Source organism: Poecilia latipinna, unplaced genomic scaffold (assembly GCF_001443285.1).
Source record: "Poecilia latipinna isolate Pla-1442-1.1 unplaced genomic scaffold, P_latipinna-1.0 Scaffold615, whole genome shotgun sequence".
NCBI lineage: Eukaryota > Metazoa > Chordata > Actinopteri > Cyprinodontiformes > Poeciliidae > Poecilia > Poecilia latipinna.
This window is the reverse complement of record NW_015113231.1, coordinates 97,750-121,950: the sequence shown is the minus strand read 5'-3', so window position 1 is coordinate 121,950 and position 24,201 is coordinate 97,750. Positions and strand designations below refer to the sequence as shown.

At 40.6% G+C, this 24,201-nt stretch overlaps 1 protein-coding gene across 1 annotated transcript in view; it reads left to right on the top strand.

Annotated features, from left to right (window-relative positions):
- Positions 1-24,201, top strand: part of gpc3 (glypican 3) — a 119,760-nt gene that overhangs the window by 3,887 nt on the left and 91,672 nt on the right. The window contains exons 2-3 of the mRNA XM_015043079.1: positions 38-260; positions 13,382-13,543. Coding sequence (XP_014898565.1) covers positions 101-260; positions 13,382-13,543 — 322 coding nt within the window. The 5' untranslated portion in view covers positions 38-100. The remainder of the gene's footprint in view (positions 1-37; positions 261-13,381; positions 13,544-24,201) is intronic.

Below are 24,201 nucleotides of genomic sequence, written 5' to 3'. Positions count from 1 at the left end.
AGCATTTTTTCCCTTGGCTTTTTTTTTTTTTTTTTTTTTTTTTTTTTTTCTTTTTCCCCGTTACGTCCGGTTTCGCTCCGGTTCCGCCGGCCTCCCTGCCATGGTGGCCGCATCGGTCCACGGAGCGCTCCTCCTGTGCGCCCTCCTTCTCCAGCTGTTCCCGCTTCCCGGCGGACAGGCACCAAACTGCCAGGAGGTGCGCGCCGCGTTTCACGCTCTGCACCCCGGTTCCAAGTGGGTACCTGAAAGTCCGGTGTCAGGTAACTTTCACATCTAGATTTTTTTTCTTTCTTTCTTTTAAGTTCCAGAATACACTTCAGTTATTTACTCTCCTCTGCTCCTTCTGTCTTCATTCTCCTCGGCTGAACCTCCTCCAATATTCTCTAGGGGAAAAAAAAAATCTATCGCCCACGTTGGGCATCTTGTTAAAGCCGCGCTGAATCGGTACCGTCTGCAAAGCTTATAGAGAATCAATTTGTTCTAATATTGATCTAAACACGAAAGCGAGACGCAATCCTTTACACCCGAAATCTGGAAGCAGATGTGAACATCTGCCTGCAGCTGTTGGAAACTCTTAAATGTAATATTCTCTGATGTTTGGAGTGGGGGGGGGGGAGCAAATACTGTCTGGCAAAAAGTATTAATAATTCCTTGAACTTTCACATCTTACCACAAACTTCAGTGGGGGTTTTGTTGCGATTTGATGAGACTTTCAGTCGAAGTTTGGTGAAAGGAATGGGTTTTCACCAACAAAAATCTGAAAAGTGTGGCGTGCTTTTGTATTCAGTCCCTGCGTGTCAAACACTGTTGGAACCACACTTTGTGACAATTTCACAAAGGTGCGTCTCTGTAACCGAAGCGTCGGTTTTCAAGTCCCAGCACAGATTGATGGGGTTTAAATGTGGATGAAATTTTACGTGAACCTTGTTCCCGAGAGGTGAACTTCCACCCAGACCTCAAGTCTTCTGGAGCCTTGTCGCAGGTTTTCCTCGGGATCGTCTCGTGTTTAGCTCCATTTATCTCCTGACCAGCTTCTGAAGAGAAGGATCCTCACAGCGCCATGCCGCTGCATTTGTGTTCTTCATGTAGTTCAAAAACGTCTTTGTTGGTTTGAACTCCTTCTTCCACCTGTTTCCAGCGTCCGCTGCTTCAACTATAGAGCTTCTTATTGTTATTTTTTGTATCTTTTGGGGGGGGAGGTGGGTATTCTTCCATAAAAGTAAAATTTGAGAAGTTACTAGATTGTCCCTCCTGAGCTGTGGACGTCATCTAACGATGCATGTTCTCCAGCAAACCTCTAAGACCCTAAACAGATTAAATTACAAACATAGTTTGTGTGATGTAGTGTTAGGTCCATGTTAAAATATAAAAAATAAATACGAGAATAAAGTCGCATAAGAATAAAGTTGTACTATTATGAAAATAAAGTTATATTATGACTTTTTTTTTATTCTTTTCATATGGCCCCAATACTCTGTCATACTGTTTGCTTTTTAGTAGCACTGAATTTTATTTAGGGGTATCAGAGTAAAGGAGGGGGTGAATACAAATCCCCCTGCAAACTTTAGTTTTTTCGTTTGATTGCTACGTCTTTGTGTTGGTCCGTCACATAAAATCCGTTACGTTTGTGATTGGAATGTGATAGATGGTGATAAATTTAGCGCCAATCTCCTGCTCCGTTGTGCAGAAAGCAGCATGTCGAAGCCTGTCGCTTACGCTCCGATTCAGCATTTAAAAGCAGAAGCCGCTCATGGGGCTGAACAACAGCCAGCTGCAAATGTTAATTGGGTGTTTTAGTGTCGTGTAAGGTTCCCCGGGTTAACGGCTTTCTCTCTGGCCCCAGCATGGGATCTTCATGCTCCTCCACGACTCTTAAGAGCTCTGGAAACGCTCCGTCGTCTCCAGAGAGCGAGACATACCGGGAAACACTGTGCGAATTAAACAGCAGGGGCAGGAAAGCGAGATGCACTTTGAAGCCTGTTCTGTCATGCTCCCCCCCAACCACCCATTGCAAAGGTAAACGCCGGCTCCAACCGGCTGCTGAACCCTCCTTTTCCTCCACACATCCATCTTTAATCACACACCTTCCGCCAGGGCCATCCAGCGTTTTATCTGGCAGCCAGAGGGTGAAACATCGCAGCGGGCTGAGAGAAATATTTAGCCTCCCCAAAGCTGAGGCAGAGTAGGTCAGGCAACCTTCAGTCGGAGAGTCGGCGCTCATGTGGAATGAGTTCAGGAGACGGCAGCTGGACTCTTCTGCTGCATCTGGGAAAGGGTGCAGGCTGGTTTATTAGAGGAGAATCAGGCATGGAGCAACAACTTCTACAAATCAATCACAAAGTCCGTTTGGATCAGGCAGTATTGGTAAAAGAATGAACGTCAGTGTCAACACAGACAATTAGGTCAGTAATACTTAATGTGCCTGATTGGACATAATTGTCTTAACCGTAAAGCTTCAAACAAGAACACAGATTTGTTTTTCATCGTTATCCAACATAATTCTCAGCTGAATTCAGAACATCATGGAAGTTTTATAAACAGAATTCGCTGATTAATTATTCCAGCGGGTCAGGATCGTTTTATTACCACAGTTTGCTCACTGTTACCTTCCTTAACCAGGCTAATGCCATTGTAGGAGTTAAGGAAGGTGATGACTGTTATCAGCAGTCTGAACAATTATTAAAAAATTTAGAGTAGCAATGCACCAGTATAAAAGTTAAGCAATAACAATATCACTGCTATGGCCGATATTCAATATTTATTGATATTACAAACTTTTTTTTCCTTACGGTTTGCCAACTGTAGAAAAACACACAATTGGTAACAAGATGGAAATAAATCTACATTATTAATATCGATCTAATTGTATTTATCTGATATAATATGCTAAAGACTAACTTTGGCCAATTCTGATGTCAATATTTTGTGTCTCACTAATTTAGAGCACCTGGAACTGTGACAAAGTTGGAATGAGACACATATTTATCCTGCCAGCATGAGCATTGATTTGACTAGAGTTACAGAGTATATAAAGCATTTATTGTTATTGCAAATTTACCACCATGAGATTTGCTCATTGAATTTTTACATTGGCAGTAATATATTTGCTGATGATTCCCGGCTAATGTTTAACTAAATGTTTTAGCAGGGCATTAAGACTTTAAGTCTTTAAGAAAGAACCAAGCTGTTTAACTGGGCAAACTGCAGATTTAGGCAGAGTCAGCAGTACAACCATGTTGTCTAATTAGAAATTCATGATTTTATTTTTTCCCATAGATGGCTAATCTGTCAGGTTTATATGTTTGTATGAACCAGACAACCCAAAGATTCATACAGATAGTTATGAACACAATACACTAGCTGTGTTTACAAATGTGCACAAAACTTTGTCGATGCTCTTCTAATCTGGGGGAACAAAACACAATTTTGCAGTTGAGGTGTTTCCATCAGTCATTTAAAAAAACACACCATGCTACCACTTCCTGTCGTCTTCTTTGTCATTTCTGCCAGTAGAAACATCAGTTTGTTGTTCATATGGAAAGTGTCCCCATATGCATGCTTTCCCATATGCTTTCCAGGTCAATGTGGAAAGCGTTCCCACTTTGACCTGCAGCTCATTCTCAGTGCTGCAGGTCAAAGGTTAAAGATGTGACAGTGAGGATGATATGAGCAATAGAGGAAATGAGAAGTGGACCTGTATCAGTACAGAGTAGCTGGAGCTGACTCACAGCCATGTCCGCAGGAAAGCGAATCAGAAATGTAATGTATGTAGCGCCTTAGGGTGAAACTTCCCCCAACCTCTTAAAAAAACAAAAGTTTGCTGTTTCCACCAGTGTGATTCAAGACAAGCGAATGCAGTGCAACAGCATCAAAGAAACAAAACCCAGTGCAGCTGTGGGAGTACTGCAACACATCTTTGTTGTAGCTGCTGCTGTGGGAGTTTCCCTGAAACTCTGATTAATAATTAGATGATTTTAGGGGTGTCCTGATACAATACTGGAAATTGGTCTGATATCAACCAAAAAGCGAGTATCTGATTATATCGGCCTTCATCTAGAATCTATGATAGAAACACTGCGCTCCAGAATTCAGTCTGCTCCAGTATTTCTATCCAGCAGCGCTTGTATCCCGCTCCCAAACCCACTGGTTCATAATAAAAGGGTTAGTTGTTTTCTGTTTGAGTAATATGACTTGATGAAGCCTTTTTCAGCATTTCACTCTATGAAATAAGTCATAAAGGTATGTATGATTTATGCTGATGTCGTGTCAGGTCACTATTGGTATTGACCAATACTCAAAACTGCGATACATATATCGTATCAGTGCCATTTTAGAGTACAGTTGGTTAATTTTGTTGCCTTCAGTTGCTTAAAAAATGTCATATGTATCAAATTTAACTTAAAATAAATTAATTTAGTCACTTTAAATTGGGTCTCTGTTTCTTTAAGAAACTCCTATTCTTTCTGAAGCTCCACCATCACAACATGGCTTCTCTATCAACCCTTTAACAAAGTTTTTACCAGCATTTCACTGAGAAGTAACTCGTATAATGAGCTCAGCAGATGTGTAGTTCTATCAGGTGTTTGCTAATTGCTGCTGTCTAGTCTGAAGGAGCCGAGTGGGGCTGCTCTGTGATTCATAATCTTGGAAACTGCACCGCGAAGGAGGAGCTGGACCTCGGAGGTGGAGCTAGCTCCATCCAGGTGTTTTGCACAGCTGAATGGTTACTATGGAGATTAAAGGATTTCTCAAACATGCATAAAAGAATCAAAGCAACACTCCAGGTGTGTTTTTGATGAGGGAATAACATTATAACCTGACTTAAAGCTCAAAAAAGTATTTTTTGCAAAACGCTGCCCCTTTAAGACGGGTTACCAAAGTAATAACATTTCAAATAGCTCTGCTGTCTAAAAGACACCAGTGGACACGACTCTGAGGTGCAGCTGCAGCTCTTGATGACTAATTAAACCCTAATTTAACTGCATTTTCACTTTTTCCTTTAATGAAGGCAAGCTGCTGTTTACTGCCTCATTGTTTTGTGTTTGCTCAAAAAAAAAAAAAAGAAACTCTTTCACATTCGGGCTTCCAGCTTTCAAATTGTTGCTTCATCAAATGACTAAACTAGAACAGAGAACAAAGCTCCAAAAATACTCAAACCCCCCTCCCCACTCCAAAGAAACAATGGCAATCCCCAGTAGGTAATGATATTCGCATTCCTTTGGTTGGCTCTAAATTGCTCCGTCTTTGTTTCACTTATTGTCTCTACAAAGTGACACCGACTTATTTGCCCCCGTAGAGGCAGCTACAGTTTCCCACGTGTTTTCTCCCCTCTACACTGGGAGCTGCTGTATAATTTATGCTCATAATGAACGGCTTTTAGCATATTCTATATCTTAATACCACTTGTTTTTCTTCCTCTGCTCTCTGTCATTAAACTTGCATGGCCACGGCTTCCTAATTGGTGCTGGAAAACTTAGACACGTACTGTATTTGTGGATGCCCCCGCTCCCCTGACTCGGAGTCCCCGAGCTTGTTAAAAGATGAGAGGAGACGGACTCGTCTTGCCTGTGTGTGTGTACACTGGACTTTTTAAGCTCCTTCTCTCCGCATCCAAAATGAACATTTCAGCCACAGAGGGAAGCAGCGAGGGACGGTCGGACGGAGACTGTGTTTTAAATCACAATATAGTGGCCTGCATTGATGCATCTTGATTTTAGTTTTCATATTCATGTCACGACCACAAACTTCAGTGTATTTTACGGGGATTTTAAGTGTTAAACTGGCACAAAGTGTGTAGCTTTGATGCAGTGGGAAAAGGATATATGGTTTTCAACTTAAAACAAATAAAATAAAAGTATGTACGCAGCCTTAATGAGTCAGGGTTTTTTTTTTTTTCAATAACCAACTTTTGCTGAAGTCAGAGCTCTAAACTTTCTCTACCAGCTTTCTGGAGCTATAGACTACAATTATTTCTCTTTCTTCTTTGCAAAATAACCCAAGATGAGATTGGATGAAGAGCATCTATTCTCATCTGGGCTTTGAATCAGGGTTATAATAGTTTTGGGCTTATGATGGTTTAATTTTATTTTGTCGTGACTTTTTATTCATCTAATGCAGCTAGTTTTAGAGTTTAGTGTATTTGCTACTTTTTATTAGCTATAATAATCTTGCTTTGACTAGACATCTTAAACATCTGAATATGTTATTATCTAAACCATTCAATTGAAGTTTGGACTTTATGGTAAGGGTTGTGGTTTTGCTGGAGGTGACATGTTGCATTCAGGTTGATGAGTAAACTTCAGTTGCATGGATGCTTTAGGAAGGAACTGTAAGCAGAAATTGGAGACAAAGTTTCAGAACTACTTTCATTACAAAGTAATGACTCAAATCTTAATTGATTACAGATTTCTTGGCTTTCATGTGACAAAGAATTAATGCTCTCTCATATTTTGTCTCATTACATTCAAGAATTTCTATTCATTATAATATGACCAACACAAAGTAGTGCATGATTGTAAAGTGGAAGGAAAATTTGACTTTGTTTTTATTTTTTTATCTTTTGCACATAAAAACATGCGTCAAAAATGTTTTTAAAATTAGCCTATTAAATGAATTCAGTATTCAGTCTGTTATTGTCTTAAATACTGTTGTATGCTGTGGAAGTACAACATAAATTTCAGCATTTTCTGCCAAAATGCAGATAAATTCAAGGGGTTTTCATACTTTTGCAAGGTGCCTGTATACTGGCAGCTGCTCTGCATGGGAAATAGTCCAACACTGACACCTTGCAGGGTATTGATGGAATGCATGTAATGACTCGAAGGTGTCGCCTCAAGGTTGTATGATGGGGGAATTTACATGCAAATTGCTCCTGGCCTGGATCTTTGTCCTTCTTTAGTTTGTTTAACAGAATTGTCCATCACAGTCTCGCGCGCGCACACCCACACAAACACACACATAGAATGTATTTCTATCTTCACAGGGACTTTGCATTGACTTCTATTCATTTTTAATTATTTTCTGTAACCTAAGCCTGACCGTTTCCCTATATCTAGACATCACAGGTGCATGACTAAACCTAACCTACACTCAAACCAAATCTTATCTTATAACTCATAACCCAAAAGCAGCACTTCTTGTTGTGGGGCTTGGGGTTTGGGCTCATTCTTTAACCTTTAAAAGTATCTCATTAGATAGTTAACATAATCAAGTTCAAAAGACTAATAGGAAAATAACTTAATTGGTTAGTTTTTTGTAAAGCTCCTGTCAGATATTTCTCCCAATTTTTGTTGTAAGAATAGTAGCACATAAATTTCACATGCAAGTCAAGAAACTGTACTTTTGTAGAATGAAAAATTTTGTAAAGGTGTTCTAATTTGCACTGCAATAATGAGGGTCAGGAGGCATTTGTGCAGAGAAAAGTATTCTTCTTTCCCCATCGGATATCATCCTTTGGAGTTTCTGGAGGCTGTTCTTCAGTCTAACACAGGGCTAACTTGGTTTTATTAAGCTTTTTTATCTGGAACAATATGTCACCTAAAATATGAGTATCTTCATCATTTATCACTAAATGGCAACCTGACTCAGCATATACAGCTAAAAAGGTCATCTCAGGATCTCTGCTAAGGCAAGAGTTTACAGAAATGGTACCAGTAAGCTAATGCTGGCTTGTTTCCTCCCTGTGATGAGAGGAAACTAGTTTATCATTTGGATCGGAACATGTTGCTGTTGGACAAGACTTATCATCAGAGCTGTTTTCCTGTGTCATAAATGAGCCACTTTGCGAGTCTTAGTTACTAATAAATAGATTTATGCTGCATTCAAGTCTTTATGAGAGGGCTGAGGAAGAGCTGAGCAAACACAGCAGACAAGACCTGTTCTGCATTATTGCTCTTTCACCTTTCACTGTGTATGTCAATGAAAGGTCTTTTGGACTTTTGGAGGTTTGTTACAGCAAATACACAAAGGACCAAGTTCTATGAAATTCCACATTTTTATATGTCATATTCCAGACATTTCTAGTCAATTCACACCTTAGCTTTGTCCTAAAGTAAAAAATGATGTTCTATTGCATCAGGTTTGAACTTTGGTCCATAAGTCCAATCAGTCTCTAGGTGGTTGGATGTTGCACCATAAAAAGTCCTGAGGAGGCAACAAAAACCAGTATTCATACACACACCTGCACACACAAACGTGAGTAACCAATAACAGGCTGATAGAAAGCTGCTTCCAGTGCCCAGTAGCTGTTAAACTCAAGGTGGGAGAAGTGAAAACAAGTTCAGTACCAAACTGCACAGCTGAAAGAGAAAAAAGTTTTAAAAAAAGACAACCAACAGCAGCAGGAGGAGAACCAAAGCTGAGCCTTGAGTGAAAGGAGAGACGGAGGAAGCTTATTCCCAACTGATCTGTCAGTCACAAGAAAGGCTTTATATTTAGACGGTGTGATTTTATTATTTGTGAAACTCCAGTGGGAATCCTGTCCCTTTCCCTCTCACTGCTGTGGAACTTGTGTAATGAAACACATTTATCATCCGCAGCACGACAAAACGCACAGATGAATCTGTCTGTTTTGCTGGAAATAATTGCCAAATCCCCGTCTCCTCTCCGCTGCGACCAGGCTCACCTCACGTAAAAGTTTAATAATTCTACCCCGCAGTCTGAAATTAACTTGATCTTATCTGTCAGGAGTCTTTTGTTGGTATTGATTTGAGATATTAAGCCCGTCAGTTTGCATACAAAAGGTGCCGTTTGACAGCTTTATTGCCTCTTTTGCTCATTAGGCTGCATCCCTAAACCTCGATGGCTGTCAGCAGTTTACAGAAGCTGTCCTCTGTTTGATTCCACACTTATTAATCATCCAGTCTGTCACATTGTTGCATCTCCAGGTAGATGAACTTTCTTTGTCTGCACTGTTTCTATTATCTGAAGATCTCAGGGAGTCACACCAACAGAATCTCCTTTGTCGTTAAGATAAACCCTCCAACTTGACAAAAGACGCCTCCCTATTTTTTGACATGCAAGCTATCAGGCATTTTCTGATGCATTCGCATTCTGAGACCCCCCACCCATGCACCTGCCATGCCCCACCATCCCCCTACTCAGAATCCAACTTCCAAATTAATCTTTCTTCTTCTGTCTCTTTATCCTGCACATCCCGCATGGAAGCTGGCAGACTCCCCTGACGTTTGTTTACCGAACCATCAATCAGACCCCTTGTCACTGATGCCTCTCAAGAGCCAATCCTGCAAACAACTCGTCAACGCAGCTTGGCACATTATTACTGCGGCCTCCACTGATCTGCAGGCAGCTGCATGGCATGAAGGGGGAGGCACTGAAGGGAAGCATTTTCACTGGAACTCCTTTTTGTTTTCCAAACTGGGTGCTTCAGTCCTACTTGCGTCTCTTTGTATGCGTCGGTGTACACAACAGGTGAAAGAAGGGAACTTGCTGCCTGCGTTCTGAAAAAGCATCTTTAACATGGTGTCACAGAAATTATTGTTGTAAAACTATCACTCCAAAACCCACGACTCTGAAATCCAGCAACATTTCTTTCACTGACGTCAGCACTGCCTGGGTACTGCATACGACAAAAGCTGAAGTGAATCCCCCATTGGAACGGAAGGAACTGATCACTTTTTCTACCTTTTGTGGGCCCAGACTAGCATCAAACTTTGGTAACAGCTTTGCTCCAAGATGATCTTATAGTAAAGGCTCAAAAATGTGCATTCTATAATGTTTTGTCATAAACAACCATTAGATAATTGTATCATTGGGAAATCCTGCAAAGAAGTCAGTTGAGTTAAGTCCAAGACTTCCAACTTTCTCTGTGACCATTATAGTTTAGTATCCACCTAATCGTGATAAGGTGGATATGGCGATATCCTGCGCAGATGTTAGTGTGCAAAAGGTTTTGGTGACGGTGAATGAGACCAGAACGTGTTGGTCAATCTAAGTGTAACCCATGTTATTTTAACGAATATTGTAATACACCACATTGCCGATAGGTGGGAGTAAATGGTCTCAAAGTAGTCTAAAGCTACAGTGATATTGTGCTAGAACAATCAGAAGAAGAAGAAGAAGAAGGGGGGGGGGGGGAAAAAACAAAAAAAAAGGTTTTTGTAGTCATTTTATTGACAAAACAGTTTTATTTTCAATATTTTTCAAGAATTAGTTTTCATCAGTGGTTGAGTTTTGATTCCTGTGCACCTGCACCCGGAAGAAAGTTGTTTTTGAGATTATTTTTTTTTTCTTGCTGCGAATCTCCGGTGAGTTCTGTGCTATAATTAGCTTCGTTGGATATCGATTAGTTACAAGCTAATATTTTGCTGTTATGTATTAAAAGTTATATTATAATTTAATTTTATAGTTTCAATGTTAAAAGAAAAAAAAACAATCGGAGATACTTGTTTATGGGTAAGAATGTATATTCTCTACAACAAAATTTTGTATGTGAATTAGCAATGCTTCCGGCTAACTCACAAAGGCTATTCTCCTAATATTGCGCCTTTTCTTTTTGAAATGCTGATGACATATTTAGTGACAGTGAATAATTTATTCCACTGTACGGGATTTAAGAGTGCTGAAAAAAATATGTTGATGCCAATTCAGTAAATAAAGTTGTGACGTTTTGTTGAGCTAAAAGACAAAATTATTTATCGCAGCTGGAAATAATTTTATCTACACGGAGTGAAGAGATAAACTTTCACTGAAGTGACCTAGAATTGTATATGACACTGTAGTGAAAGATGTTTCTGCCATATGCAGGCTGTTTGTTATGTTGAGAGACAACGCGAGAAGAACGGCGAGTCAGGATCCAAAAAGCGGATTCACATTGTGTCCACTACGATGCCAAAGAAGAATCTTCTTCTGATCCTCTTGATCGGTGGCATTGCACATATTAACACTAACCCGGTAGCTACCATATAACATTCAGATCTGAAAACTGAACTGAACTGAAAACAAATCAAAGGAAAAAAAAAACTCTTGAACTTGACTGACTTGACTTAGGACTAGTAAAAGAAAACATTGACTATTTTGTTCTGTTTTTGTTATTGTCAGATTGTGTAATAAATATGTGTTTTATTACACGTGTTTTGTTTAACACATTATTCCCTTGCTCCTCCTGAGTTGAACCTAGTTCTGATGCGCCATGATTATAAAGTCACAGATGACTTACCAGATAAGTACATCTTACATAAGCACTAGACTTGAAATCACCGTAAGTCTTGTTAAAACAGTAACGGCAGATGACCTCGTATCTTTCTTCCAATTGTTCCTAATCATCTAAGCTAAAGTTTTGGAACTTGCTCACGCAAACATACTCGAGTCAAGATCTAAAATGCGGGCCAAGTTCCTTAAGTGATTAAGTGTTTGTACAAGATCTCAGTTTGTATTGACAGAGAGGACGGTGACGGGTATGGGGACCCGTCTTCGCTTTTTGAAGATGACGTGGTTCTGTTTGTGTCTCCAGACCACGGCCTCCAGCGTACATTGGAGCACTTCGTAGCTGAGAGGTGGATAACAGTCGGTTCCTGGAAGGTTGAGACCATTGATCTGACCTGGAAATAAATGGACTGCTCCCTCTGCGTTGAGGATTATAGTCTCTGCCTCATGAGGAGGAGTTAAAGTATCACAGATGATGGTAGGATGGAACCGGAGTCAAACAGACGGATTGGGGCTGCGTCTGAAGTAATGCAAGTGCAGCTCTGGTCTGTTGTGGTGGAGAAAAAACTGAGCCAAAAAGCAAAGATCTCGATTTATTGGACCATCCAATGTCTGGCCCTCACCTGAGAGGATAAGGATCATGACAGAAAAAATGAATTCAGAGGAAGTCCTTCTCAGGACTTCCTCTGAATGGTGGCCAGACTCAACCTAGAGAAGGGATGGAGCTGGGAGTACAGCCTCTGTTTACAGGATAGAACGAAGTCATTTAATGCGGTTTGGGTGCCTGTCTCACTGGGAAAAACCAGAACCCACCAGAGGTATTTTAGATGTTGCTTAGCCTGGTAAAGAGTCGGCACTCCTCAGAATCGTCAGTGTCGCCAGTGAAAGGCTACAATTAGCACAACTGGATGTAAGTGGTCAGAAACTTGGAATGAGTTCCTATTTTAAAAGATTTTTCTATTCATTAGAATATGAAACCTCATGATGGTGTGTGACTGAAATAATCACATAACAAACGCTCAGGTCTTAACAGTTTGTAGACGTTTAGTGTTGTGGTCTGTGGAACAGATCCATTCTTCCTCCCTGTTCCAGTTGTCGGTGTGTTTTTCTTTCTTTGCAGGCTCAGAGTTGTGCCACAGCATTGTGTAAGAAGTTCAGACTGGTGACATTGTGTCACAGCCTCACCAAGATTCTCCACAACTTGTCTCTGACCTTTCTGTTGTGTTTATTCCAACTCACAAAAAACATCCCAATGAACCATTTGTAGTTTATGGCAGAGATGTGATAAAATGTGAAAACAATCGGTTGCTGTGGTTACTTTTACAAGGTACTGTTGGTCTTACATGTTTGGTCTTCGGCTTGACAGAGACAGTCGCCAACCCCCTCGACTTGTGGAGAAAAGTTCAGGGACTCGCATCCACTTTGACTTCCTGAACTGGTTTGGATAAAAAAAATTTTTCTGTTTCCAGTTGAATGAAATGTTGAGATCATAGAGCAACAGGACAAAAGAAGAAATGATTTAGATCTGTCAGAATGCATTAGATCCTATTATCTGATCATTTCTACCCGTTTGGTCATTATGTCTGTGCACAAACATGTTAATTACTCTTCTGTGAAAGTGCCGATTATCTGGTTTCGTACAGCCACATCAGTCCAATGAAGAGTCCCTCTTACGTTTTAGTAAGACATCTGTTTCGTTCATAAAAGCTCCAGGAGTCTAATTACTTATCTGTGTGAATAGTTTCCACATTCAGATGGACCGATGTCGTTTCCTTGCTTGGCTATTTTCTGTATCAAACATACTGAAATCTTCTCTTCCCGACACTTGTGCCTAAAATGACTTTTTTTTGATCAAGTGTGTCCTTGAGTGGTGAAAAGGTTTTCAGTCGACCAAACCGAGCTGGAAAACATTTCTGTGTTGCATGACTGTGCATCAAAATTAGTCATTTTCAAACCGCAATTTATTTTTTGATTTCGGCTTTGCCGGATAACACGGCCTGTACACAGAAATAATACACTAATTAAGGGTGCAGAATGTGTGGAAAATTACATTTTCTACATTTAGCTTGCAGAGGATGATGCCGAGTCTTTTTTTTGTTGTTGTTGTTGTGTGTGTTTGAGCTGTAAGAGGCTTCTGTCTTGGAATAAAAATTAAAACAAAGAGTGGCTCTGCAGCTCCTTCCCTCTGCTCATCCTGTCTCTGCTGGTTCACTGCCAGGTGGAGATCTGCAGGTTTGCCAAACCAAAGGCCCGACCTGCTGTTCCAAGAAGATGGAGGAGCGGTATCAGGTGGCTGCACGCAGCAACATGGAGTCAGGGCTGCAGGTTGTCAGCGCTCATCTCAAACGCCTCATCATCCAGAACGCCGCTATCTTCCAAGGTAAGCAGAAGACGCCACTGAGGCCGTAACCTCATGAAACGGACGTTGCGTGAGTTCAAACGTGTGCGGCGCTCACCTTTCTCGCCGTGCTGCCTCTCTGGCGACAGGGACTCGCTTCTCTGGGGAGTCGTGTATTAAAGTAGAAGCACAATCAGAAAGAGGTTAGACATTCAGCGGCTGTTCGACTAAATGTCAGAATGGCAGTCACATGCGGTTTGAGTGACTTTAGATGTAGTTCTGTCGGCCCCCCAGACGTGTTTCTCCTGAAAGTGACAGCCTCCTGGGACTTGGCACGCTGCAGTTGGAGAGGAGTGTTTTTCACACACACACAGAGAGAGAGAGAGAGAGAGAGAGAGAGAGAGAGAGAGAGAGAGAGAGAGCCCAGGAACTGTTGGATCAGAACGGCCACCAGATACTGGTGTCTGTGGTTAAAGCTAACAGATGTATGCGAAATGACAACAGACTGATGTGAAAAATGTGCTACTTCAGAGATGCTGCTGTTGGAGCTCTGCAGGCTGAGAGCAGAAACACTGAAGGCAAAGGAGGCAGTGTGTGGCTGCTGTAAGAGGGAACAATGAGGAGACAGGAGGCTGGAAGCAGCACATTGTGACTCTGATATCTGTCTTAACAGTTAATGTATAGGTATACTGAAGATACAACTAAGTTTAAATATACACCTCTGGAATTTAAAAAAACGAAGAGCCCAGTGCACTGAAACCTCCTGGTTATTCCACTAAAAAATGTTGGTTTCTGAGTTAAAACATTAGTGTTGTTGTTTCTAAATGAATATTAATTAGTTTTCTTTGCAGTATTTGGTGTTTGAAAGCGCTGTATCTTTTTCGTTATTTTGACCATTTCTCATTTTCTGCAAATGTATCTAAACTTTTTGCTTGGAATTTCAGAGACATGATGTTAATAGTTCATAGAATAAAAGAACTATGTTAATTTTACTCCAGCATTTACCTATAAATAGTAAAATCAGAGAAATTGATCATTTTAAGTGGGCTCTTAATTTTTTCCAAAGCTGTACCATTCCAGGATAAAATTCTACATCGGGTGTCACATCAATGAGTCCAATTTATAAGGGCAGATCTATTGAAGCTAAATCTATGTTTTGTGCTCTAAGCAACGTCAAGTTTTATTATTTATATTTAAAATTCCTAATTGCACTTCCTGATCCATTTGAAAGGTTTGATGCAGTTATTTTTTTACACGTTTGAACAAAGTAATCATCCTATTGTTTTTGTTAGTTTCGGTTTCTTCAGTATCCTCCTTATAGCACCGACTGACTCTACTAATAAAATAATGTAATGTAATGACACACTGGCCTGGAAAGCAGATGTACAGTATTAGTTTTACTTTAGCCATGCCAGGTTATAATCTTAATGTTTATCAGAATTATTCTGTCCTACTTCAGTTTCTTGAATGTCTGAATACGTCACATTATATTCTAAGTGTATTTGATGGACTACAGACAAAGATGAACATTAATCAGAGATTATCTGGACGCATCAGAGAGATGGAATATAATCTCAATTCCAATGCTGATAATGAACAGCAGCAACGCTGGTGAACTGACAACGTTGGGTTGGAAGTTCATAATGAAGCTAAAGCCTCTCTTCAAGGGCTGAAAATTTTCATTTATTTTCTGTTCAGTAAATCAGGATTTATTTTTTGGGCCCTAATCGAAACAAGAAAACAAGTTCAGATCAAATGCTCTTCTTTTACATTTAAATTTTAAATGCTTTAGTGTAAGTGAGAAATGCAGTCTAGTTGATTGTTCATGGATTGTAGCGCTTAAAATATTTTTGTTCTGTTGCTTTTGTGTTAGTCACATATTTCTTTGGGTAATATCCTAAACAAAGCAACAACAAAAACAAACTGACAGGTTTTTAATGTATCTCAAAACGTTTAAGGTTTTGATAATCTTGCTTTTGTCTGTTTTCATGTATTTACTGCCCAGATACTTGTTAGTAATATTTGCAGCAGGCACTGACCATTTCCTGCAGACTTATTGCATGATTTTATCTTAAAGTGACAAATGACAAAGATTCTCAGTGTTAGCTAACAGTTAGCTTTATGGGTTAGCTAACAACATGTTGCCTCATTTGCTTCTTGCAGCATAATTCACTCAGGTCCTCTTAACTCTGTTATGGTTCACCGTCATCATCCCTGAAATAATGATTGTCACATAAATTGTAAGCTTTAAACCTTAGTAGTTAGCATTCAGTATTATCAGATGTTATAGTTTTTCTCAAAAAAGCAGAAACGATTCAGTGTGTTTTGACACCAGGTGTACCCCTAAGACCTTAAAACCTCTTTGTAAAATTGAGGTTTTGGGATTTTTGCTCCGGCTGTTGAAGGTAGCTAACACGTAGCCTTCTGGGACTAGCTAACATCATATTTCGTGGCTTGTTTTTTTCCTTCGACTCCTCTTGTTTGCATACTTTTAATTCGATTTCTCTGTGTTTACTGTATCATAAAAGTTATTATTACTCCCTAGTTTCAAACTTTGCCTCAGCTGTGTAGCTCCAATGCTAAAAGATCTACACAGCGTTTCCCTGCCGTTATGCTAGCAACTGTTGTCATCAGATTTCACTTTTGCATTCGGTATTGAGCTTTTGATGCCACTTGACACAGACCCTTTTAATCAGCCAAAGCAGCGCTGTTTATTGTCTCGGGGATTTCCTCTTGAAGCGGGATGTGCTCACTCGCCGGGCCAACTCCTTCAACCGTGCCCACTTGTGGGCTGTGAAAAGCAGCACCATCCTGACACGCCAATTAAAACTTGAGGTTTAATGGGGACCGTGGGGTTTGCTCGACTTGGTTGTTACGCCCTAACTGTGTTACAGACTGCCGCTGTGGTTTGGCTTCACTTTCCAAGAAGGGGCTCAATACTAATTGCTTTAGCATAGCGTTTGATAGAACTCCCCAAACAGCCTCTGGACTGAAATCCTTTTAACATCCTGGTCTTATCTGTTTCCCTCTGCCTCATTTTCATCCTTGCTTTTCTTCTCCATCTCTCGTTCTGTGACCCTGTCCTGTCTCTCCCAATCTGCTCAACTTTTTCTTTCTCCCCCCTGCCTATCTCTTCCTCCTGCGTTCGCGGTGCTGTTGGGAATTGAGTGCATGCCTTGTTTGTAATCGTCTCTGCTGCTCTCCGTCTCTTTTCTTCATCGCTGACTCCTGCCAGAGATCAAAGGCCTTCCCCTCTGTACTCCTTTATCTCCCATCTCTGTATGCTCTCACCGTCCCCGCATTCCCCCGTCTCTCTCTCTCTCTCTCTGCCTCTCTCTCTCTCTCTCACTCTCTCTCTCCCACCGACTCCACCTGCTCCTCTTTCCCAAGCGCTACACCACACCAGAGGTTTTCACCCTTTTGAAGTCAAGTTCTCCAAACGCTGCAAAGTAATGGCTGTCTTTAAAGCATTTAGATGACTGGCAGCCTTAATGTTGGGCTTCTTCGTGATCGATACCTAGAAATACAGTAGGTATTATGTTGGGAATTTCTAATGACGCGTGGCCCCTTGTGGACATCTTAAGTGCCATTTGACCATCTAATGAGCGCGAGCTGATCTCTCAGCATCAGCAATGCACAACGTAATGGATGGACTTCAGCATCCTTTCTGACATGACAGATGAAAAGATTTCATTTTAATTCACATAAGTGAGATCATCAAGCCGATTTCCCAAATGCATATTGCTTTTCCTGCATGCTGTTGGTTGATGTTGGCTATTCAGGAGTCCATTTTGTCCATTTTGCATCGACAAACTTCCACGATCCATTAACTTTCAGTTGCACATCAGACTAAATTTTTGTATTTTTTTCTCAATTGTCGATAAAACTGAGATCACATGAACCTTGATACTAGTCTGGAAGAACAACAGTGTCTTTTAAGTGATGGTTATATTCTGCAGTAACTTAATAGTCTGTCTGTCATGCAACTACAGATTATTAGTGTGGTGAAAATTCACCTTAAATAAACTGCTTGGGAAACAAAATGGGTCATTTCAAATTTACAATAACAATTTATCGTTGGTTGTAATTTTATTTTTATTTATTTTTGCTGTTTTTCTTTGTTTATTCCATGAAAGGTACAATAAATATTTATGAATTTAAAAATATGATCAAATGCTGTCATTGCACTGCTAGAAATAATAAGCGAGTCATTCTGTTTTTGCTTTTTTAAGGGAAGTATTCATGTTTGTAAGGCTCTAACTGCAGAGAGGTGCATTCATATCTACGGAATCTATTGCTGCAGGATGTTTGAATGTTTTTATTGTTGCTTTTAGCATCGCCACAATAAATGCAGGTAAAATACCTGCAGAGTTTTGACACAGTTGAAAGAGCAACGTTTAAAAAGTCTCAAATCCCTCTGGAAGTGTCAGATTGTCAACTATAAACCACTAATGTGAGAACCACACATTTCATGAACGTCAATTTTCTTACCTTTAAAAAGGCAGCAAGCCTCTCATGTTGAACTGACGGACACAATGAGGCTCGGTTTTGTTAAATTAGACAGAAAAATAACAATAACCTGGTGTATAAAACAAATGACACTTATTTTTTCCACACATCCTATTTTTCAGAGAAACAGAACGAAGCAGAGTGAGAATTTACATCTGTTGGGCATGTTGTTTTTAGATCTACTTAACCTGCTGGATTCTCTTCTGCTGCCTTAATTCTTTATAACAAAGACCGAACTAGGCGTGAGAAAGTTCCTCTAATACTGAAAGTGTCACACAGTTGGTGCAGATCAGTCGTCTCCACATCCACGATCAAAATCTTCTGTACCACCGAATAACCAAGATGCACTTTTGGATTGAAATCTGGTGTCTGTGAAAGACTTACCGTCCGTCTGAAGAAACAAGTTTGAGATGATTTGAGGAGACGATGAGCAAACTCTGGTCACTTAGGAATGGTAACGCTCAGGTAGGCATTTAAACTACGCCTCAGTTCTACTGGAGGACCAAAAGTATCTCTCACACAATTAGACCGCTAACGGTCTCGGAGAGAGATTTAAAACCACTCACGATTTTATCAGACCAAAAACGTCACATGAATACGTGAGCATGTAATGCCCACAAAATCCAGTGCATCGTATCGTACATGTGCATTACATTTTTTGTTTGTAGAAGCAGAAGAAGAAGAAATGCTCCAGAGTGGAGCGAAGGGGTTTTAATAAGCTTGAAAAAAAAAATGCTCAGAGTCTGTGCAGCACTTGACGGGGTCCCACACTGTCTCACTGTATGGAAAGTAAACAATCGTCTCATTCTGAACTTTTCTAATGTTGGTATAAAATTCCCACCAGGTAATTCACACATACAAAGAAATACAAGTAAATTAGTCCACAAGCAAAATTATGGATAAAACACTGAATAAATCTTGTGTGGGATTTAGCGCTAATGAACACAAACAGCCAGAAAAAAAAGTTGTTCAAGCTCACAGATTTTTTCATAACATTGTTTTACAACCAGTGTTATTTAGTGTTGGTCAGTCTAGTCCACAGTTTAAGAGCTGGTGACAAAGGATTACAGACCAGCTCTGCAGCTTGTTGTTTTTCTCCCACAGATTCAAGCTGAGATTTTTCAACTTTAATGGTACATTTTGTTTTTTTTTGTCTGCTGCAAATTGATATTTGGTGTAATTGCGTGACTGTATTAACATCACAGCTGATAAACAACGTTCACACCTCAGAGTACGTCTGTTTCAGTTCCCCGTTTTCAAATAAATGACACGGACTTATTTACTATGTTTATTGCCGTGAAATTCACATTGCCAACTGCGGCATTATCTTTTGACAGAGAGAGAGAGTGAAAAAAAACATGCCTTAAGCTGTTTCCACCAAAAAACACTTAATATGCAAAGTTCACAGAAAAGTTTCTTGTGGCAATAAAGCTTGAATGTGTTTTTTTTAATTTTTTTATATATATATTTTAGGATAATAAAAAAAATAATAATCATAGACATCCAAACTCTGGCTGAAATGTGGAGTAAAGTCATCTGTTGAGTCAAACTCAAGGCCCGGGGGCCAAGTCTGGTCCACTGTAGCCTTTTATGCGGCCCTCTGGACTCCAAATTACATCAACAAGTTCCTCCAGTTTTTAACAAATTTGCAAAATTCACACAGAATCAATATTTTGGATTTATATCTGATTTTACCTCAAGTTTTTATTTTTTCAAAATTGGCCAAAAACATTGGGTTTAAGTGACTGCTGCCTCAGCCTTGCTTGATGTCAAATTATAGTCTGTGATCATGATCGATGCGGCAATTTTGTTTTTTAAAAAAAGTCACTTTTCAAATATTAGCACAAATATTGTAAAAATTCCCTACAAATATTTCTAAATTAGCACCGAAAAATCTGAATTTGATTGCAAAAAACCCCCAGAAAATCAATCAGAATCCAGGATGGACTGAAAAGGTGTTTGATATTATTTTCATTTTAAGAAACAGTTATTGAATGCTGGAACCAACATTTATTTATTGATGTTTTTTTTTTATAACAGTTTAATGGTTTCTATAAATAGATCCTGGCACAACCGGCCCTTTAAGAACAGTCAGATTTTTGTCACAGAGGGAAAATGAGCTTGACTTCCCTGATCTGGACCTTGTTTAGCTTGGAAACATTGAGTCTATGTGTGCCAGCATCTTAAAAACCTCATGAGGAGAAAATAATGTCAGATCAATAAAGGTTTTATGTCAGCGGTGAGATACTAATGTCACAAAACATCTTTGACTCCTAACTTGAGTACAAAAATGGCCACAGGTTGGACTCATCCCCTTACAAGACAGCACAAAGCATTCTTTTGAGTCAGTAATGATGAGACGACATCGTCACAAATGGACTGAAGGCTTCATATGAGTATCGATGCCGGCTCTGAAGTCACACCGGACAGCAGAGCTTAAAGGTTGAGGCGCTTTATTTCTCCAGAGGAAGGAAGTGATGAGGCTCCATCCCTCTCATTGTGCTCCAGGCAGCTTGTTCACTAAAGACTTTCACTTCTCTGGGTTGGATTTCGACCCACATTTTGGTCGTAAACGGTACCGATTAAATATTAAAATGTTATTCGTTTAACACAACAAATAACACATTTAATTTTATTTGATTGACACTTAGTCATTGGAAAGGTCCGATGATTTACTGATTTATTCATCAAACAGCCTTCCATACCTGCATAACCCTCCATTTAAAATCTTCTGCAGGTCTTTTCTGTAAGACATGAAACCACATACTGTATGTGTAGGTAACAGATAATCTCTGTTAATTCTTGTCAAAGCACATGCAAAAGTACGGAAAATCAGAGTGACTACTCGTGTTTTTCTTTTCTCGATATCACGAGATATTATATGGATATTATATGGATATCACAAAATAATGATGAATGATTTTTTGAGGCAATGAGATTATTTATTCCATCTTCAGAAGAAGACATTAATCTTTTCTTGAGGTAACGAGATGGCTATATTACTTTTTCCCAATGATTTTCTTGAGATTTATGGTTACCCATTCATGCCATGACTTACTCTTCTAAGCCAGTCCTGCTGTTGTGGCCTGCATATGAAGGATGGAGTCAGGTTCAACTCGTTATCTGGAGAAAACCATTGGGGAAAAGTACATGCATCATGTATACATGATCTCGGCTTCCGTAGCAAACATCTCCACATCTGGTATGAATTGATATGTCAACCAATAAACCGGCTAAATGAGCATTTCCCTTGATAAATCCATCCTTGCCCCTCTTCTAACTAAAGAAACTCTCCATTGATGCAGAGTTAACAAAGTCACAAACTGATATTTGCTAACTTGATATCTCTCATGTGCCATGTTACCCCATATCCTCCACTGTCTTCATCCCTGGTGTAACCACTCAACGAAGCAGAAGTTAGAAGTTCAACCAAAGCTGTCTTCTGGCGCTACGGATGATTGGCAGCTCTAATTGTTGTTCTCCCAGCAATGGCGTCCTTCAGGATTCTTCTCCGGCGCGACCCTTAGACGCTAGATTAAAAATCCAATTGTTCTTCTTTGTTAATAAGACATCTATTTGTTATTTAAAAAAAAAAAAAGATTCTTAGGAGTTATTTTAGCGCGAGGGGCTGACTGGCAGTGCAGGCGGGGTTGTTGCGGGCGTCTTATGTAAACTGACACATCAGAAAACGAGCTCTTGGCTGAGGGGAGCGCGACCACACAACTGTCTGTTCGGTTTCATCACAGCTCAGCACTCCTGAGATGCATGCCACCGGCTGAAGGGAGGCGAGCGCACGTCCAAAGAGCAGCCCTGATTAATAAACATGAGAGGACAGGATTGGCCCGATTGGGAGGTTGCGGGGAGTTGGGGAAGGGAAGGGAAGGGTTGTGCGATCTGTTTATAAATTTGTGTGAAGATATCAGAGAGTCTGTGTGATATCTGCTATAAAAAAGTGGGCCAGCCAGCCAGCCTGGTGATCCTGGAATGAGTCGATGTGTAGAAAGAGGGGGCTGGCACAGTGGGGTGTTCGAAAACAGGTCTGAATTGGACTACTTTCAGGCAGCATGAGGGCAATCCGACGGAGTCTGAGCTGAGACGTTCTCCGACCCAGAGGCCCCGGCGCTCTGTAAGCGATCTGGAGTTTGGAAGCGGCTCACATCATCATTTAAAAAGTTCGCCCCTCAGATGTGTGTATAAATCTGGTTTCGTGTCCTTGAGTCGCTCGTACCTCGTTCCTAGCGAGCCAACAAATTAGCATCTCATTAGCAGTCTCAGAAAAAGAAGAAGAAAAAAAAGAAGTTCCATCGACTTCTGCTTCTTGCGCTCGCTGGGTTTTAATTACTCTGAGTGTATCAGGAATTAGAATGGCAGAACCTCCTCTAAGCCCCCCCAGTGGCCCGGGAGAAGACGGTCGTTGATCTTGTGAGAGGTTGGCCCCCGTTTGTCTCCGATAATGCTGAGTGGACGTTCGCCGTGGCAGCCACCCAAATGAAACGTGACAGGAGACGGATGACGCAGATCCTGGCAGGCCCGAAGCCCGACTGCTGTTAGCCAATAATCAGACCGGGACCCCGGTGGCCTCTGATGACCACTCCCCCCCCATCGCCTCCCCGCTCGTTAGCTGTCCGCTCGATCCTTAAGTGCTGCGGGCGTCCGGCCCGAGCAGGCGCTCTCCTCTCTGCTCTCCGCATCATCTGCCCGCCAATAACCATCCCCTTCTCCGCTCTCTCCACGGAGTCGTTTTGTCTTCTGGAGAAGTTTCCCTGAGTTAATCCAATAACGGCGAGGGCTGGAGGGATGTATGCCTGCTGTGAGATGTCTGAAGTTGTTTACTTTCTGCCCCGGGGCTAATCTAATAACTCGGGGAGAGGCAGTTTTGCCGATGTCCAATGGGCTCCTTTGAGCGTCGTTTACCAGACGCGATGGGGTTCGCCAGCCATTACCACATCTTCTCCGATCCACTCGTAATTTGGTTTTAACCTAATTGCTGCGTTTTATCATTATGCGTAACTTATTAGTTTTCCCCGTAATGGGATTTTCGAGACTTTTTGAGCTCTCTGCTGTGCCGGCAAACTGTTGTTCAGATTGATACTTAATAAAGCGGCATAACTCTGACTTCTGAGGTTTCACTCTGAGCCACAAAAGGAAGGATGTTGTTGCTTCTGAGTGAGCCTGGCGGAACATTTTTAGCGTGTTTTGAGCCCGAGGAAGGAAACATCCGCAGCAGCAGCAGCTACACAGAGCCACACAGAAGCACCACAGAGAGCCTCAAAAAAAAAAGGAAAAAATAAAAAATTCAGGTACGCGTAATCCATCGGTGCCGCTTCTTATCTTTTACTCTCATTATCCAGTTTGCCGTTTGGGGAAATAGACTCATATCACCAGAGGCAAATACAAAGTAGATGTTGATGGGTGCAGTTTACCACCGAATTAAGATCTAAAATGTGTTTCCACTGAAGCATGTCGTGTTTTCTCCCCTCATGTGTCAGGGAGAAGCCTGCTACTTCTTTTCTCTGCTAGATCCACCTAAAGTAGACAATGAGGAGGTGTTGAAAGAGATTTAGGAGAAAAAATATAATATAATAGACTAAAATAGATGCGTTTCACTCGGTGGAAACAACCTTAAGGGAGCTTGTTTTACTTCCAAAAGAGTCCATTAAAGACTCAGAGCTGTTAATTTCTGGAGATATTTAGTTTCTGATCTGATCTGGAGTTTGTTGTTTTTAAATTTGAGACACAACGATCGTAATGTTGTGGCCAATTCCCAATAGTCAGGATCTGTAGGCCTTTGAATTGACAATATAAATTTTTCTTTAATAACTATAATATCTTAAGATATGACAATACTAAAAAAAAAAAGTTATTTTAGTATCTGCTGTGAGCTATTAGTTATGGATATTATGATCAGGGCTTCTCTGAGACAAATCTCACTGCTTAGGGAGAAGTCGCTGTAAAAGTAGCTTTACTGATATCTTACAGTAAAATGTGTAGCCAACTTTTTAAGCTGCTTCTGTCAACTTTTATTAGCGATTAGCGCTGTTAGCGGGACAAGCATTACAAGAACAGTGCTGCATTCACTTGAGCATGTAGATTCTTACCTTAACTTTCCAAAGGTTGAGATAAAGTTTCCAAAGGTGGACAAAGTTTCCAAATCGATAGATGGTGGTTGAAAGCTGAAAAAACTAAAACAA